General features: G+C 36.1%; 1 protein-coding gene across 1 annotated transcript in view; it reads left to right on the forward strand.

Moving 5' to 3' along the window:
• Positions 1 to 17948, forward strand: part of LOC107081396 (otoferlin-like) — a 101025-nt gene that overhangs the window by 30687 nt on the left and 52390 nt on the right. Inside the window, exons 3-4 of the mRNA XM_015369583.1 lie at positions 5035 to 5123; positions 16707 to 16806. Of these exons, the coding sequence (XP_015225069.1) occupies positions 5035 to 5123; positions 16707 to 16806 (189 nt within the window). The remainder of the gene's footprint in view (positions 1 to 5034; positions 5124 to 16706; positions 16807 to 17948) is intronic.

Here is a 17948-nt window from a genome sequence, read left to right on the forward strand (position 1 = left end):
TCCAAAATTTTGGTAGGGACATGTCCCTATGGTCCCTATGCAAACCTACGCCTATGGTTGCTACAAAGGTCTTTGATTGTGCATTTAGACAAAAAAAAAGTATGATGAGCTTCTTCTTTGATAGAATGGGAAATTAGTGGTGATCCAATTTTTTCCAACAAGTTTGAAACTCATCCACATTTTTGAGACAGGTTTCACACACAGTGCTGAGCAAAAAGTTGGGATACTATCACTGAAGTAATGAACTATGAAAGACATGGGGTTGGGATTCACCAGTGTTTATAACCTGTGGTGTCAGACCTTGCTACAGTAGGATTATTTGCTGTTCGGTCCAACACTGTGGAAACCCTCTGTACTGCTCCATGTTCCTGGTGCCATGCGCTGTTCTCCTAGCATCTCCCTTTAAGTTTAGTCTTTGATTGATCATTATTATAGAAACCTCATCATGGCTCCATCCGAGAACCATAATTGCATTTTGGTCCTAAAAACTCTACTTGAAATAACAAAAACACAAAATAAAATCCGTCATTGTCTGGGGAAATGAACGCATTTGCCCTGCGTTCATAGCTATGAATAAACCACACATAATCTGATTGTGATGTGCATCATATGAGCTGTTTAAGTGTTGATCCTTTGATTAGCTGTGTGTGCTTTCAACATTATCACCATGATCTGGGCTTTCTTTTCAGTGGCTGAGTCACACAGGAGGAGAAATAGTCAAAAGGCAGATCCAATGCAGTTAATTTAGTACATATAATCAGACAAGTATAACACGTTGGAACTGTTAGCAGCCTCAATCCTGGTCTCAGTCTATTAGAGCTTGAAAAAAAGAAGCACAGTCTGTAGATCCTCAGGGTAGATACTGGAGACTTAATACAGTGCCTGTGTGTGCATATGCAGATCTTTTAAGGCAGGTCTGATGGTAGCAGGTGGAAACCCCAGGAATCTGTAATAGGACAGTCCTGATGAATCTGTCGCCTGACAGCCTGCAGTGTTTTCCTCGCTAAGAAGCCAAAAACAGTGGGAAGTCAATGAGTTTTAAATCACATATGCAACCTTTATACACCCTGCACCCTTGCAATCTTTCATAATGTAGTATCATAATATAGTAATTAAAAGTGGTTTGCTGGATGTTACTCAGAAGGCTAATTCATCATTCTTTCAACTTTTACAAAATTGCTTTTGTTTTTCTACTTAATCATGTAGTCATTTATTCTGTATTAAACACAGCCAATCAAAGTAATGTGTTGTAAAAATGGTTTCAACATTGACTGTAACACCAGAATTGAAGACATTAAAATATCTATGACCCTTCTAATATTTCTGAGAACTTCAAGGTATTTGTGTTCCTCAAGCATATTCAAACTCACACGGAAAGAAATAGACAATTAGAAGAATATTATTGATACAGTTATTTTAAGACTTTGGCGCTCAATCCTCAGCAGGAAACGTTAGCGCTGAATTTTACTTTAATATGCATAAGCATACACCCTGTTCTCAGGTGTATAAGAACAGGGATCCAGTGGACTGTGTGAGCTGATACTAGTGCTTCACTTGGGACACAGAAGATGGCTGTCCAGCTTGGATAAACACAGGTTTGCATGAACCTGTCCATGATGAGCAAGCATGAAGGGACTGTGGAGAGGAAAAACTCCCCTTTGGGAAGAAACTTCTGGCAGAACCAGGCTCAACATAGCAGTCTTGTGTCGGACCAGTTGAGATGTGAAAGGGAATTAAGTAAGAGTCCAGGCGGAATTACATTGATAGGGACGAGGTTGAAGGAGCACCATGGAAAAGCCAGATGGAGCTTAGCTACGATTGTAGAGAAGGGCATGGAGGTGGGTTAAATCAGGGAAATCTGAGTCAAAATAAGACATAGCACAACCACTGCTTGTGCTTGGCTGGATCGTGGATTTGAAGACCTTTTAAGATTAACCCTGATTGCTGATTGGCCATTTAGAGCTGATTGGCTTGCGTCAGAAGCAGGTTAGTCTCTGATGATGAGGGCAATTTAGTTTCTTCAGTGGAACTTCCACCTATGCTTCATTTAAAACTTCAGAGGCTTGTAAAACTACTGAATGATATTTTAAAAATTTCTACAACTTTCAATGAAAGTTGAAAATTGTGGCTGGCAGGACTGTTCTACTTTCAGTTTAATACACCTAAATAAATTTAAATCCATCAATATGCCTTTAAAAGTCATCTAATCAGTGAATACATTTATTTATTAATTTAATCTCAGTAAAAATACAGTTGAAGACCATCGATAAAAAAACAACATCACAAAGGTCGAGAACCACAGTTTGAAACAGGGTAGAATTATAAAACAATATCAAACAGCTGAAAGGATCTCACAGTATTCATCTCATTATCTGACTATAGAAATAATAATATGCAATTTCAAACCTATCATGGCATGTCTGTTTGAAAGCAGGACAGAAGGACACAGTACTCAGGTGAGACAGAAAGTGGGATGATTCAAAGGCATAAAAAAAAAACAAGATTGGAGATGCGGATCTGCAGAGGCTGCGTTTTTTCCAAGGCACCGGCCATCACTGGAAACTCTGGTTAGAGAAAAACACAGGCAAGTGACAATGATAATCTGATGAAGGAGGATTATCCATGTAAGTCACATACCTGGTTTGACAGTTCAGTCCACCTCCATAGAACACTGTAGGATCCAGCCGGAGGGCTGCCAATTAGATGCAGCAGGCACCACCCAGAGTGAACTAGATGCTGCAGTCCCAGAGGGCCAGCGTGAGTCCAAGCCAGGTTAGAGAAACAGATCAGAACAGGAAGGCTCAGCGATCCAGGAGTCTGTAGCCTGGTCAGGGGTTCCCATCAGAACAGGAACAGGCTGGTTCAGGGTTCCAGGAGTCCAACAAAGAGTTCAGGCAGAATGTTCACATGGGAACAGGCAAGCCCGGTGGTTGAGAGGCAGAAAAGGGCAGGGTATCAGGAACTATGTTATGCTAAAAACTAGCTCTCTCCACTGAGCCAAGACAGGAACAGGGCATGCTCAATGGATAAGAGACAGGACATGATCAGGAAAACAGAAACACTACAAAACACTAAAAACTCTCTCGGACCACTAGCTCCTGTGAACGAAAACATAAAATATGGCATCAGCAATGATCTCAAACTCAAACTCAGTGATCTGGCCATGCTAGCTGACTGAGCCATATATAAAGAAGCAGAAGCAGGTGGATGAGATGAGTATTGGAACCCGGACAGAGTTAGGCAGGTGAATGAAAGGAGCAATTAGGCCAATCCTCAGAGCCATGATCATGACAATGTACCGGTATGTATGCCTTTACTAAGAAGCAAGAACTAGCCTGGGGAGAAAAGAAACAAGAAGACCAGTTGCCACCTGTTTGGGAGCGGCAAATAGCCAAATGTATGGAAGAAAGTTAAAACTGGACATTACTGTAATCCCAAAATACCCTTAATAAAAAATTTATACAACAGTATAATTCTGCAGGATTTCTATTTCTACTGCAGTGAGGAATGCAAGTCAGAGCAGATAAGACAGTGGATGTACTAAATAAATTTCAGTCCTACAAAAAGAGTTGACTGACTCATTAAATAATTTATTGATCTGTCATTTTTTTACGACATACTCAAAAGACTTTCAGCTATAATTTCTGCAAAAGATGGTTCTACTCGTTATTGATTACCTAGAGGACTCAATACAAATATGTCACATTTAACAGTTTTTTCACAGTGAAGCGTGGAAAATTTGGATTATCCTTCCTTTGTACAACTATGCATTACTCTCTGTGGTCAAATACATAAAGTTATTAAATACATTTAAGTGAATGAATTGTTTTATATTACATTTTATTAATCCTGGAAAACTAAGGAAATAAACACCATATAAATATCTTGATTATTTCACACGAAGCAAATTCAGCATCTATTGATAAACTGGATATTTCTGAATTGTCTTTTAATCTGGACTCTAGATTTGGATTTGTTTTTTCAAATACGCAGTCATGTAACAGATCATTTAATTCCATTGGATCCACTGTACTGCAGAACATTAAAATAAAACTATTTAGAAGCATAGATTAAAACAGAGCACTTCTGCTTTGTCAAATGCGGCTGCTCTTGTATGCATTGCTTTACAATAATAGGCTTAAAAGAAAAGCCGCAACGTTTCTTTGAGTTTCTTGTCGTTCAGACATGTCCTTCTGTGGAAATGAGTAAGCGACAACCTTTGTTTTCCCACTCATCATGACCAAGTGGAATTCAAATTTAGCCAACATACTAAAGATTTATTTACATTACTGTTTTGTTCTTTGTTTTTTCCTACAGGAAGGAAACCGATTATTATTATCAGTTCGTTCATGATTGAACAAAGAGATCTTTAAACTGAGAAATAGAATAATATTTTTATTTCTCCACAAGACAAAAACAACTTCTCTACCTTCGGCAGAAACTTTTACACACTCAAAGAGGGTGACATATTAACGCTGTTATAAAATCTTGTATTAGTTCCTCAAATTTCAAACTTCAGAGGAAAACAGGCTTACAGAGATTCATCTTTTTGTGTGAATAAATGTCAAATGAGAGGAGGCTATTAACTGTCATGTCTGTATGTGGATGTTCATTTAGTTTCATAGCGGATATATGAACAACTAGCCCAAATTCATGCATGTTAAAACTAAAAAGTTTAAGACAACAACACACTGGCTATACACTGTTTATACAGGTATTTCCTCTGGATTTCAAGTGTTTCTGAAGTCCTAATCTCACCAGATATTTGTCTCTCTCTAGGTGCATCAGAAGTAGGTAAAGCCTTTAAGCAGGAGTGGTGATTATTTAGGATCTTCATTTGAATTTAAAGTTGTCAATGATTACAACCTGTCTGCACAGCTTAAGGATTAGAGTATTTTTTATTTAAATCCAAATGTGGAGAGGATTTAGAGAAATCTTTCGAATAGTGTAGTAGTGTGAGTAAATGTTTTTTGCTTTTATGTCATGGTTTGCTGCTATGCTTTGATAACCTTCAATATTCTTTCTCTGTTCCAGACTTTTCGATGGCCCATTGCCAGCAGACTTGATGAAAATGAAATGTTGGAGATCCAAGTCTATAATTATAGCAAAGTCTTCTCAAATAGGTGAGTAACAGGATCCTACTGTACATTTTTATTTAACCTCTATTGAGTGTTGCGCAGATTCCATTTTTTGGCCCCGATACCCGGCTGTGCAGTATTGGTCGATACCGATACCATATCGATACCATCATGGATACCATATCGATACCATCGATATGGTATCCATGATGTGTGTCTGTGTATATACGAAGAACTGGATACTACTTGGATGTAACATAATTGCCATTTTGGCTTTGTGAAGCTGCTGCCCACCTTTGTGAAGCAGGAAAAGACTGATACAAAGTCAAGCCAGTAAAACTTTTTATTGCATACCTGGAGTAGGTGACAATAGTTGAATAAACTTTTGGCTCTCAAAATGGTATCAGTGCCCTATTTGTTGGTACTCGCCGATACCGATACCACCATTTTAGTGCAGGATCGGGGCCCAGCAGGATACTGGTATCGGTATCAGTGTAACACTACCTCTATTAATTCAAGATTTAGCCTGATAAGATAATGCAGAGTGCTTCATTTTCATTTCTATCATGTGTCCCATATCAGTAACTTTGTTTTTTATAACTTTTAAACATACCGGTAAGTATGTTTTAACAATGTTTCTAATTCAGTATCTAATATGCTATTCTGATAGCTGGATGAAATATCCTTAACCCTGAACGATCCTTTATGTATTTATGGTGATTGAGTTATGTAAAACTTAGACTTATAAAAAAAAATAAAGGAGCAGAAACCACAGGACACATAATGAGCTGCATCAACTAGAGCAGGGTTTCTGAATCATTTGTAGTTTGGGCACCTTACTTATCCTTTAGACCAACTCAAACTACATCACATAGACCAAGCAGTCAGGTCATTTTTAACCCAGTATGACATCTTTGTTATTCAGAACATGCAAGTCTAATGGTCAGTTTTATTGGCCACTGTCAAGTTGCTAACTGATTAAAAGTATATCATGCTCTTTGTTTATCCACAAAGGCTTTTGTAACAGCAATCCCCACATTTACCCACTGCATTTGACCAACATATGAGTGTAAACACACACTGCAAACAAGCAGCTATTAAAGCCATCAGAGGCTGCGGTTAATACAGAAATAATTAAAGGTGCCTGGTACTCATGGACTCCAGGGGTGAAAATGATAAAAGCTAATCTAAACTATTATTAAAGTTTTGTAGAATTACATTAGAACAGAATTTATCATGCATTTAATCTATTACAAAATAAAGTTTTTGCTGTGAGTTTTCCTTCATGCTGAAATATAAACTGCATTACAGTGGGGGCAGATCAGTCTGTTTCCGTTTTTGGGAGAAATTAAATGATTTATTAGTCAATGAAGTAGGGTATTAAAAAAAAAAACAGACTGTGTGATTAAATCATTTACCCCACATGTACCTGTTTAAAAAGCCAGCATGGTGGTTGGATAATTAAGGTGAAGTCTAGAGATTTCTGCAATGTGTGTTTGGCTTGAATGCAAGAATAAGAATAAAGATTGATTAAAGAGGGGGATACACAAAGATAATTGGAGAAAATTAAGTATGAGTTTATCAAAGAGATCAAGCACAGATTTAACGCAAAACTGCAGAACTTTTAAACCAAGCAATAGCTTAGTTTAATTCAAATAATTTAAAGTATTAAAAACCCGCCTATGTAACTGGAGAGGGTATGAGCTTTAGAGCAGTCTGAGCTCACCTTAAACACAAAAGCTAAACCAAAATAGTTGCTGTTATGTAACAAAACATTGATTACACAATTCTTATCAGATATATGTCTCCATCTGGTCCAGGATGTATTTTGTCATATTGTGAAACTCAGAGGGAGACTGTTTAGTTTTGGGAGAGAGCAGCATTGCCAGTGGCTTTCAAGGTCACCAAACCTGGAAACTGGTCTAGTCCCCCTAGTGGCTAATAGCAATACAGTGCTGCTTTACCAAAAGTGAGAAACATTCAAATAAATAGGAGATCAGTAGCCTGACGTAGTCCGACTCAATTCTAGTCAGAATATGAGTCTGATACTGCTCCATAGAGCTGTGATTATGGGGCGTGTTTTGAACGAACCAGGAAAAAAAATGCCTCTGCACTCAGTTGGATAGACCTACAACCAATAAGAGCAACGGAGTGCGTGACGTATGTTAAGCGAGGCATAGTTGTTGTCCACAAAAATCAAAGCGTGCAGTTTCACGCCTAGAATAAGAAGATGAGACTTGATCGCGTTTCTCTGTTCCTCTTTTAAAATTAATTTACTGTCGATATCTTCTAGAACAGACCTAATAGCAGAATCTACTCACCCAAACTCTCCAGCGGCAGCCATTATTGTTGTCACCCAAGCGCGCTTTGGTCACGTGGTTGATAACGTTACTCTTGATCATCTGTCCATCATCGTATAAAGCCCGCCCTGACAATTTGATTGGATCGCCTGACAGTGGGCTTTAATACTCGCGCTACTATGGAGCAGAGCCAGACCGAACTTCCCCGAACTCAAACCTTGTGGGCGGGACTAAGTTCGGACTGGCACCCAGGCTAGGAGATCAGCCAAATTGACAAAAATTTGACCTGTGATCAGCTTCTCGTTTTCAAAAAAAAAAGTTTAGAGTTAACTGTGAATAACAAATAAAAGCCCCTATAAGCCCAGTCAATGTTCTGAAGCCACTTTAATGTTTCGTTGTTTAAAAATTTAAAACAGGAGCCAAATGCAGAGAGTGAGTTTGGCAAAGTTCTTTAATGATATAGCAGTTAGGATAACGTAAAGACCTCAAAACTCCAGTCCTCAAAGGACAGCTTCCCACGAAACTACAAAATAAAGGGAAAAATACTTTAACACTGATATAGAAGATAAACTAAAATAAATGGAGAACACAACAAAGAAATAAGTACGAAAAATAAACTTGAAGAAATAAACCCATATGGCAACTTCTTTTCATTGGTTTCTTTTCAATTTTGTGTTCTTTCTGGTTGTGTTTAAGTTCTTATGTATTTCTTGTTTACCCTCTGTTGTCCTTATGTGTCAGTCTCCTTCCCCTAGGTCCCTTCTAGATTATTCTGTCCACACCTGCTCCCAATCAGTTGATCACCCCATTGTCACACTTGTTCTGTTTAGCATATATACTCCTCGCTTTCTCGCTTTTTCTTCAGCTTTTGTATTCTGGTTTTTAATTGTCTATATTTCACTTTGGGATTTTTGCCTGAGTCGCCACCTTTTGGATCATTAACTCTTTTAGAAACCACCTCGGCTTCCGTCTCTGCATTTGGGTCCTCTAAAAACATCCAAACAACCTGACAATTTTCAACCTAAGCCTGATTAAAGCTTTTGAATTATCAGCTTTTCTTATGCTTTATCCACTATAAACTTATCTTAACAAATATGTAATTATTAAGATAAAATAAGAAACCAAAGGGAATGTAAAATTCATTCCTCTTGACACAATTACCAGAAATTGGTTGGCTCCTTCCGACATTTGACAGACACAGTTCCTGAAACCAATGGTTATAAAGCAAAATGCTTGTGTATTTATGTATAAAAGGAAAACATTTTGTTTTCATTTCCTCCATGACATGTTGGAGTTTAAAATGACAACAGCAACAGCAAAATATTCAATATTGAGGTTTTAGGAACAAACCACATTCTTTTTTTAGACAGAAGGTGCTGAAGCAGAACAAACCTAAAGTGTTATCAAATTTTTTTCACAAATTATACTTTTTTATACTTTTTTGTTTTTTGTTTTTACTTTGTAGCTATTGCTGTATTTGCTTTGACACCTAGATTCCTGGCTAACCAAAGAGTGTGTTAAATCAGCCAGCTGTTCAGTAGTTGTAGTATATAATAACTGGAAATGCACTCAGAGAGCGAAGACCTCTGCCAAGTAGCTCATTTTCCCTGGCATATTGTTATTTCCACCTTAACTTACTACCTGTATTCACAGAATCTTTTTAAAAGATTATCACCAAAATCTAATAATATATATGCTAGTCAGAATATACACCTTTTTATACACCTTTTTTGAAAATTCAGGCAAAATCCGTCCATAATTTTATATTGAAAGCAAACAGAAAAACCAACACAGCTGGAAACATAACCTCCTTGGTGGAAGTCATAAAAGTATATCATAGCAAAATAAAGCATTGTTGAATTGAAGTTTTAAGGTGGTAGCTCTGTGATTTAAAGGAGATTGTAGTTTATATTATTGCAACTTAGGTTTAAGGTAAGTAACCAATTCATTAGCAAATCATCTTAGGTGCTCAGAAGAACAGAATGAAATACTTGAACTAATATGGCAAACTTAGCTGTTACACAGTTGTTCTTGCTAACTGGAAGGTTTCCCATTCAGTGTTTTTTCACCTCTTGTGCGAAATCATAGACAGTTTGACTCCTAAACACTGAAAGCAGGCTCATCCCTTCTAGGTCTAATCATATTTTATCTTAGGTTAATTGATTCTTTATATAAGCGTTTAGGAGACAAGGCTGAAGAAAGGTTACATATTCCTGCCCTCATTCAAATTTTATTCACTTTTTGCGCTGTTATTTTGCTTCTGATGTCTTGACATGTTATTCTTGTGACCTTGTAGTCATAAAGTGACTCACTTTTTATCCAGACAGGAGCATGACTGAGATCTAAAAAGCAGGTGACAGGTGTGCAGACATACGTACTGTGGGTTTTCCATCAAGGCAGTGCTAACCTGCCACTGTTAAGTAAACAGACTAAAAATATTTTTATTATTGCACAGCTTTCCATCATCAGATGAAGGTTGTCACATTGTTTTGGCAAAGCTCTTTGTTTGAAAAGCAACTCCCTCTGATAGTGTGACAAAGCTAGAATTCTCGTGAACTCTCGTGAAAATCTAATTTGGCATTGTAAGGTAAGGGAGTATGAACAATTTTATATGGGTCTTAAATCGTGTCAGGGTTGTTGTGTCAAGTTGTTTGTTTCATTCTTTGGGTGTTTTGAAGTATGTCAACAAACAGCGAACTTAGATTATATAACAGAGGATATACCCCTCTGCTTATTCATGGAATTTGATAAACAAGTTGTCTTCTGTACCTCACAACAGACAATGAAAATAAAGACAGCACAATGCTTCGCTGTTTATTTAGCTGAGAAGATTTTCATATAAAATATTTTTTTATTGCTTTCCAAATGATGTTTAATATTTTTCTCCAATTCCACTTTTTTAATTTCTTATATTTCAGAATTCAATTTATTACTCCTAACCATATTAATTGACTGAAAAGGTGTGTAAGTATGTATGGTCATCATTATGATAGTACAATCATAAAACCCATGACATTCCCCAGGTCCCAACAAAGTCAAAAAATAAATAACGGGCTAACTTTGTTTAGCCAAAATTAAACCTAAAATATGATCTCTTTCGGTATTGCCAAAAAAAGAGACCTAAACACAGTTAAGAAAACAAATGCTATAAGTAGTTTGGTTCATATTTAAGTTACAAGTAAACATACTAAACCTGGCACACTAAGGTTGATAAATAATTCAGAGTGGACAGTAGTTGCTGTTGTTCTCACACCTGCTCCATATGTCCACAGGCTACATTACTATTATGATAACCGACCTACTTCATTGCTTTAAGTACCAACACACTACAAGGCCAATGTGTCACACCCCACAAATATAGGTGTGATCACATTACCATAACACAAAAGTGGCAACGATGCATGAGGGTTGCTGTACACTAAGGGCACATACAACATGTTTAATCATTTGTTTTTCACTACGCTGAGGGATATGCTTTCACGAAATGCTGCTCATGAATGAACTGTGTCTGTTTTCATAAAGAGAAAATAAGAAGTTTAAATGTCCACGTTTTTAAATTCAGGTCACTGATTCACATATAAAGGTGTCAAGAACAGAAATAAAAGCAAGAAGGTGGGAAAGTGAGGTGGAAAAATTGCAAGCCGCAACACTAAATAAAGCATCCCCTCTTTCGGTTTTTACAGAGTTATACTGTGGTAATGTTTTTATCTTTTGCAAGGTCAGTGAAACTGGCTAAAGTTGATGAGAATATGAATAGAGCAAAACAGTCCTGTAAGAAATTGTGACTCAGCCCTGTAAAAAAAAGCTGTTAGAGGCTTTCAAAAGGCTTGAGACAGGTGGAGGTTCATATTCAAGCACCATAAATTATCATAGGTACTTAAACTGGGTAAAATAGATAAGAGATGACCATGTCAAGTCCCAAAGAACTCTTATCCAGCAAGACTTAAACCAGTGCTTTTTCCAATACATCCTAATCAGATGGCTGAACTCCCCCATAAGGACCCCATTGAACTTTGCAGGGGTCTATTGCTGCAGAATGGCTGAATGGACCGCAGGATAGCAGCTCTCCATGGCTGGACAGGGGTAGTATCTATAGTTTAGTGTAAAGCATATTCCAATGTAATGTATGCCAATAGAGAAATCATTATGCTTAAGTTTCCTTTGACAATATGACATACACAAGTTACCCATAGGAGATTGAGCAAGGTAAACTTATTGTAAAGCCAGACAGTGTATAATACTTGGTTTCTTATATTATAACAGCAGAAAGTGCACTGCTAAAAAAAAAAAAGGGAACACTCCAATAACACATCTGAATGAATTTAATATTCTCATTGAATATTTTATTCTCTACAAATTTGCATGTGCTGACCACAAGATCACACTAAATATTAAAATGTATTAAACAGTGGAGACCTGAATTTGGAATCACACACAAAATGAATCCAACTCTGATCCAACTTTGATGTAATGTCCTTAAAACAGGTCAAAATGAGGTTCAGTGTTGTGTATGACATCCACATACCTGTATGACCTCCCTATATGACTGCCAAGTCATATAGGGACGTTAGGCCCTCACACTATCCTGATCGAGTCAGTTGCTAAACCTTTGTGCAAACACATACACATTTGTGGTCCGCTGGAGGTCATTTTGTAGGCCTCTGGAAGTGCTCCTCCAGTTCCCCCTTGCACAAAGACAGAGTTAGTGGTTAGTGGTATATATATATATATATATATATATATATATATATATATATATATATATATATATATAACGTTCTACTGCATTTGCACCATATTATTTTGCACTACACTGAACTTTTTCATATAAATGCCTTTTTGCGATACTATTTTAAGCTGTTTTTTTCTCCTATAATTGTCACATTCTGATCACTGCTGCACTTGATATTTTAATGTTATCTTATTCCAACCTCAATCTCATTTCACTGTTGTAAGCTATTTGCATAGAATTGTCATTTTGAATACGCTCTGTGCATACAAAATGACAATAAAGTTTAAGTCTAAGTCTATTCAAATAGGATGATGTATGATCAAAAAATATTCTGCAAGCAATCTTTTATATGCTTCTATTCTGAGATCATTTTAATTGAATTGATTATAACTGATGTTTTAGATTTATTCTAATAAAGAGAGATTTACTGTAATAAGGAAATTCCACTACATAATGAAAGCTATGAAAGCAGTATGGGGCATCAGTGCTAAAACTTCTTTAATGTTCTTCTGTTAGATGGCTTTAAAAAGAACCCCCTATTAAAAGGAATTGAATGAAAAAAAATCTGGGTCACACCATTTTTTTCCCATGTTTCTTTTGAATCTTTGCTGTGATGCTACTTGGCTCTTTCTAAGTTAGAGCAGCACTCTGCCTGCAGGCATCACAGCAGTAAAAACGGCTGAACCAGGGGAATCTGGAAAACAGATTTTGGGGAATTTACCCATCAAAAACTGTCTAATAAACCTTTTTGTCATAACAACTATATTTTCTAATTTATTGTTTGCCTTGTCATCCAATAGATGTATCTTTGAACATTAAATGTAAAATGTGATTGTTTCTTCACTTGGTTTTAAAATAAATTTCATTATCATGTCACTTGTAAAGTAGTTCTTATCAGGGTCCTTGCTTTAGAATGTTGTGGTTTGTTTAGAAAATATACCATAATCACAAAAAAATAAGATACAAAATAGAAAGATGGGCTTTGAAATTCTGAATAGAGAAGAGGAAAGTAAATTGTTAGTCAATAATGAATAGGACCTTTTGAAATGGTAAAAAGTGAGGGAGAACATGATAGGCTCCACTCAATTCAATTATTCACCACTTGTACACTGGTCACAATGCTTGAAAGGAAATGACAGTGGAGACCCGAATGTATTGATTAGTCCTGTCTGATGAGGGAGGTGGTTGTTTAAACAGCGGTGGGTTTGCACTCACTTTGATAGGGATCAAAGTTGAACTTAAAGAAAAACTTTTCTCCCCAAAGCTATTAGTATCTTCCACAACTTTACCTTTAGTGACATCAGCCATCCCTGGAAATGTATGCATTGGGGAGTCTGACAGTAACTCACCTGCCTGCACCTAAGGGGAATCCCTTTACAAAAAAAAAACAAAAAAAAAAAACTCTGACCTAAAGGGAATCCTAGTATGAAAATAAAATGTAGCTCATCATTGCCTTCTGAGCTTTTGGTTATTCTCGTTAGACTTTATATTGAATTCATAGCCACGACATAGAAGGGCTTTGAACAACAGCCGGGTAGAGAGGGATTAATGCAGGGAGAGGACAGGGAATAATAACAGCCTTATTTACCCTCTGATAATAGGATGCCTATCTTGGTTGTGTTAGTCTTTCCTTATAAAGTAATTAGAAAGTATTTTATGTTTTTCATATTCAATTACAGATGTTAGTGTATGCTTTTGTTACTCTCGCCTAGATGTCAGATGGTATGATGCTGTTACAGCACACGTTTCACCAAGATAACACAGCAGATTATAAGTGTACATGTATGTTTGGGTAGTGGATGAATAGCTTTGTTGAAAAATAACATTTCTCTGTAAGCTGCCTACTAAACGCCTGTGGTGTTTGCTCGTAATGATTGCTTTGTTGAGCCATTTTATTGTTGTTTAAGTGCTATGAAAACCGTGACATGGGTGTTAACAAATGTCATATAGGAAATGACCTATATTGTGGCTTTGCTACTTTTTTCTGTGACTCATTGCTCTGCCAACAATGCACTGTTATGAAGTAAACTCTTTAAATTATTCACCAGCTCTAATTGGATGCTTGAATGGGCCTGTACAGAGTTTCTCCCAATCTCATGGAGCAGTGAAGAGTCCTTGGGTAGCAGTGGCCTGCATTCAGTATTTTATCAAATTATTTTTATTGCTTTATGCATTTGCATACATTTTAAAGAGAAGAACATAGTCAGTATTTTCACAAAATATTTATTTACCCTGCTAATTGTCAGTAATCTGATTAAAATTTTACAATGCACTACCTGCAAAAGTGTTCATTTTTAAAGAGCATATATCATGAAAATCAACTTCTTTGAAAATATATTTTTTAATGCTATTCATTTGTCTAAATCGAGCACAATGGGACTTTAAGAGGCTAAAATAAAAGCATTATATAGAAACTTAAAAATCTTGTCTCAACAATTAAACATCTCTTCAATGCCTAAAGGGCAGATAACAGTAAATAAGACCAAATGGAAATTTAGCAGACAAGTTTTAAGACACAGTTTAGCTCTAGAGAAACCACCGCACCACTAAATCCATCATTTCAAAATAGAGAGTACTCTTTGGTAACGCTGCAATCCTTAAGAGACTTGGCTATATTCTTACTTAAGCAGGTAGAGAAAAGGAGAAGCCAACATGCTCATGGTTCATCTGGAGGAGCTGTAGATCTAAAAGAAAGACTTTTTGAAGGAAAAATATTTAAAATGCCATGTAAAGGAGACAGCAAATATGTGAAAAAAGGGCTTTTTTGTCAGATGACAAAATGAAAAAACAAATCTTCGGCTCCTTGTACAGTAAACCATTGTGGCTGGAACTAGCAGTGTATTACTGTGAATATAATGTACCATCTCCACCATAAAACATGATGATGGTAGCCTTGTCTTGTGGTACTGTTTTTCATCTGCAGGGGCAGAGTCAATGGAAATGTGGACTGAGCTAAAGATAGCACAGGAGTACATCCTGTTAGAGACTCCTTTAGACTTCAGGTTGAGGTGGAACTTCAACTTCCAGCAGGATAATAAGGCTAAACATGTGACCAGTGGTACAGTATATAGTTTAGATCAGTGATGAACATTACCAGTTATATGCTGCATGTTTTAGCTGTTTCTTTGTTTCACACCTTAATTTAAATAATAATACCCGGCCACTGAAGAACTATATCATCCAGCCTTTTGAATATGCTATGTCAGGAAGGGAAATATCGAGAAGATGGACACCAGCTTTAGAGACTGGAGTAAGACAGCCATGCTCCAGATCTAAGTAAATTTCTAAGTTAGAATGAAATTGAGGTTTAATTTTATTGTGACAAAATATAAAGTGATTTAGGATATATACATATTTGTTGGAAGGCACTAAGTCGTTCTCATATTATTTAAAATGTTAACTATTAAGACTCCTTACATCATTGTTTGTTTTAATTTTTATAGATTTTTTTCAGACACTATGTAAGACACAATTTGAAGTCATGGGTCTGGTTAAATTGTTTGCTTTTGAGGACACACAGCTGAATAAAATAATCCTTAAAGAATCTTAAGGATGAGGTGAAACCTGATAAAAACAATCAGAATTGGTGTTTCAACACATCCATTATTATCTGTAATAAGGCGAGACCGTTATTATCATGCTGAAGAGACCAAAGATCTCTTATGTCAGATGGCCCTTCCCTGCATCATAAAACAGACTTTGAAGTCCTGCATCTTGATGTCAAAATGACTTTTACAGGCATTTTACAGGTGAAAAATTATCTCAATGAATACCCTTTTATCTTTAAAAACCAAGAAAAACATAAATATGTATCTATTTTTCTGTTAATGCATTTATTATTGGATTTGTTTCCAGTATAGGATTTTAGAAGAAATTAATATTAAATTTTCTGTGTATCACTCTGTCAAAAAGTTCAGTTCAGAAGATAACATCGTTTTGGATATAATTCAGGTTCTCTACCTACAGTATGATCTACCTAAATTGTCTTTGGCATTGGATGACTTCAATGTGATCGATGCTTCTCAAAACACAACAGAGATCTATAGTATCAAATTCACCTGTTTTTTTTATAATATTTTACATTTTTGGTCCTCTGACACAGACGGTTACAAAAACCATAGCTGGAATTTTTTTTAACAATATGTATTTTATCCAAATTTGACATGTAAATATACAAGCTTATAGTACTGTCAAAATGTTGGCAAATGAAACAACCCTTCACCTCGGAGAGGTTGGGTTGTGTTTGAACGTTGTTGCGTTTCAGATTTTATGTGTGAGCTGGTGACAGCATGGCCCTTTTTCAGTGTTTCTCATCTCACCATAGCAGCCTCTGTTCATGACACATTCACCTCCATGCTGTGAGAAAGGAAACACAGTGGAGAACAGATGCCTCTGGTGAGCAAGCCGGAGGAAATACAATTAGCCATGTTTTTATTACTGTAAGTGAAAAGGCAGGAGTGATATTGCAATGACTCAGAGAGCCTATACGGGTGAACAGATGGGCTGCATAGATCAAAAGAATAAAATAAAACCCAACATGTCATAATATATTACTTTAATTGTTTTACATTTTGTGACTTTTTTTTGTTTCTGCAGACTGGTAGGGACTTTCTGTATGGTGCTCCAGAAAGTGGCTGAAGAGGGACATGTAGAGCTGACAGATACCCTGATTGATGACAACAACACATCAATAAAGGTAAGATCTTTCAGTTAAGGGTGTTTGAGCTACTATATTCTAAAGGTTTCTGTATTATGTTAGCTTTCTTCTTGTACAGTGCGTTGGTACAGTGCATATTTATTCCTCCTTCGGTCATTAAAACATCCTTTTCAGTTACTCTGGTTTTATTTAATATAGTAATCATACACATCACGGCCATGAATATTATATCAATTACAGCTTTTAAAGAGAGGCATCTACTGTAACTTACAATCCCAATTAAAACTGGAAAAATGTGTGCTTTTTAAAATTTGCATAGATTTTCTCAAACATACTCCTACCTACAAACAGCTAAGCAAGAAAGAAGCGCCTCCAACACTTGCTCCTTCCTACATGCACATACCAATTGCATCCTGGTGAAACATTATTGATCATATGAGAAAAAATATTAAATTATTTAACTTTAGTTTAATGAAATGTAGTTAGGATTAAGGTTTATATTTCAAAGAACACCATAATAACTGCTAAGCATGGTGCTACTAGCATTATGCTGTTTGTTTGTTTGACTGATATTGATGCATGACATTCGTATCAGAATCCAATTCTTCTACCTCACCTCAATTTCCAGCTGGTTGAAACGTTGACACAGGGCAAATATGCCAAATAAAACAAGTCTAAAATCAAAACAGATTTTAGACATGTTAGAGAAGTTCCTATACATTTGAGCATTTGCAAAATTCTGTTTAAAGAACACAACTCTGCTTGTTTTTTTGGAAAAAAAAAAAGCTACCACATTGAACTTAAAAATTGTATAATCTTTCCAACCTGAAAAACTCAAAGTTAGCCATTATATTAAAAATTTTCCATAATCCATCTGGAATTTTTTTCAATCACAAAAAAATATTGATTTTTCAACACAATGAGTTTGTTGTTGTAACATAATAAAATATGAACATGTTCAAGGGGGATAGATATAATTTGTTAGGCATGAAAAGATTGAAACTCCTCATTTAAAATAGATCATATGACATTGTGTATTTGTTTATTTATTTAATTGATTCAAATTTTATTTGAACAATGGGCTTGCAAAGCAAGGAGGAAAACCTCATATGAAACCTAAAGTAGAGAAATTAAATCTGATTTTATTTTATTGTGTCATTGAAATGGTAAAGACTCTGATA

This window comes from Cyprinodon variegatus, unplaced genomic scaffold (assembly GCF_000732505.1).
Source record: "Cyprinodon variegatus isolate N-32 unplaced genomic scaffold, C_variegatus-1.0 Scaffold38, whole genome shotgun sequence".
In the NCBI taxonomy this organism is placed as follows: Eukaryota; Metazoa; Chordata; class Actinopteri; order Cyprinodontiformes; family Cyprinodontidae; genus Cyprinodon; species Cyprinodon variegatus.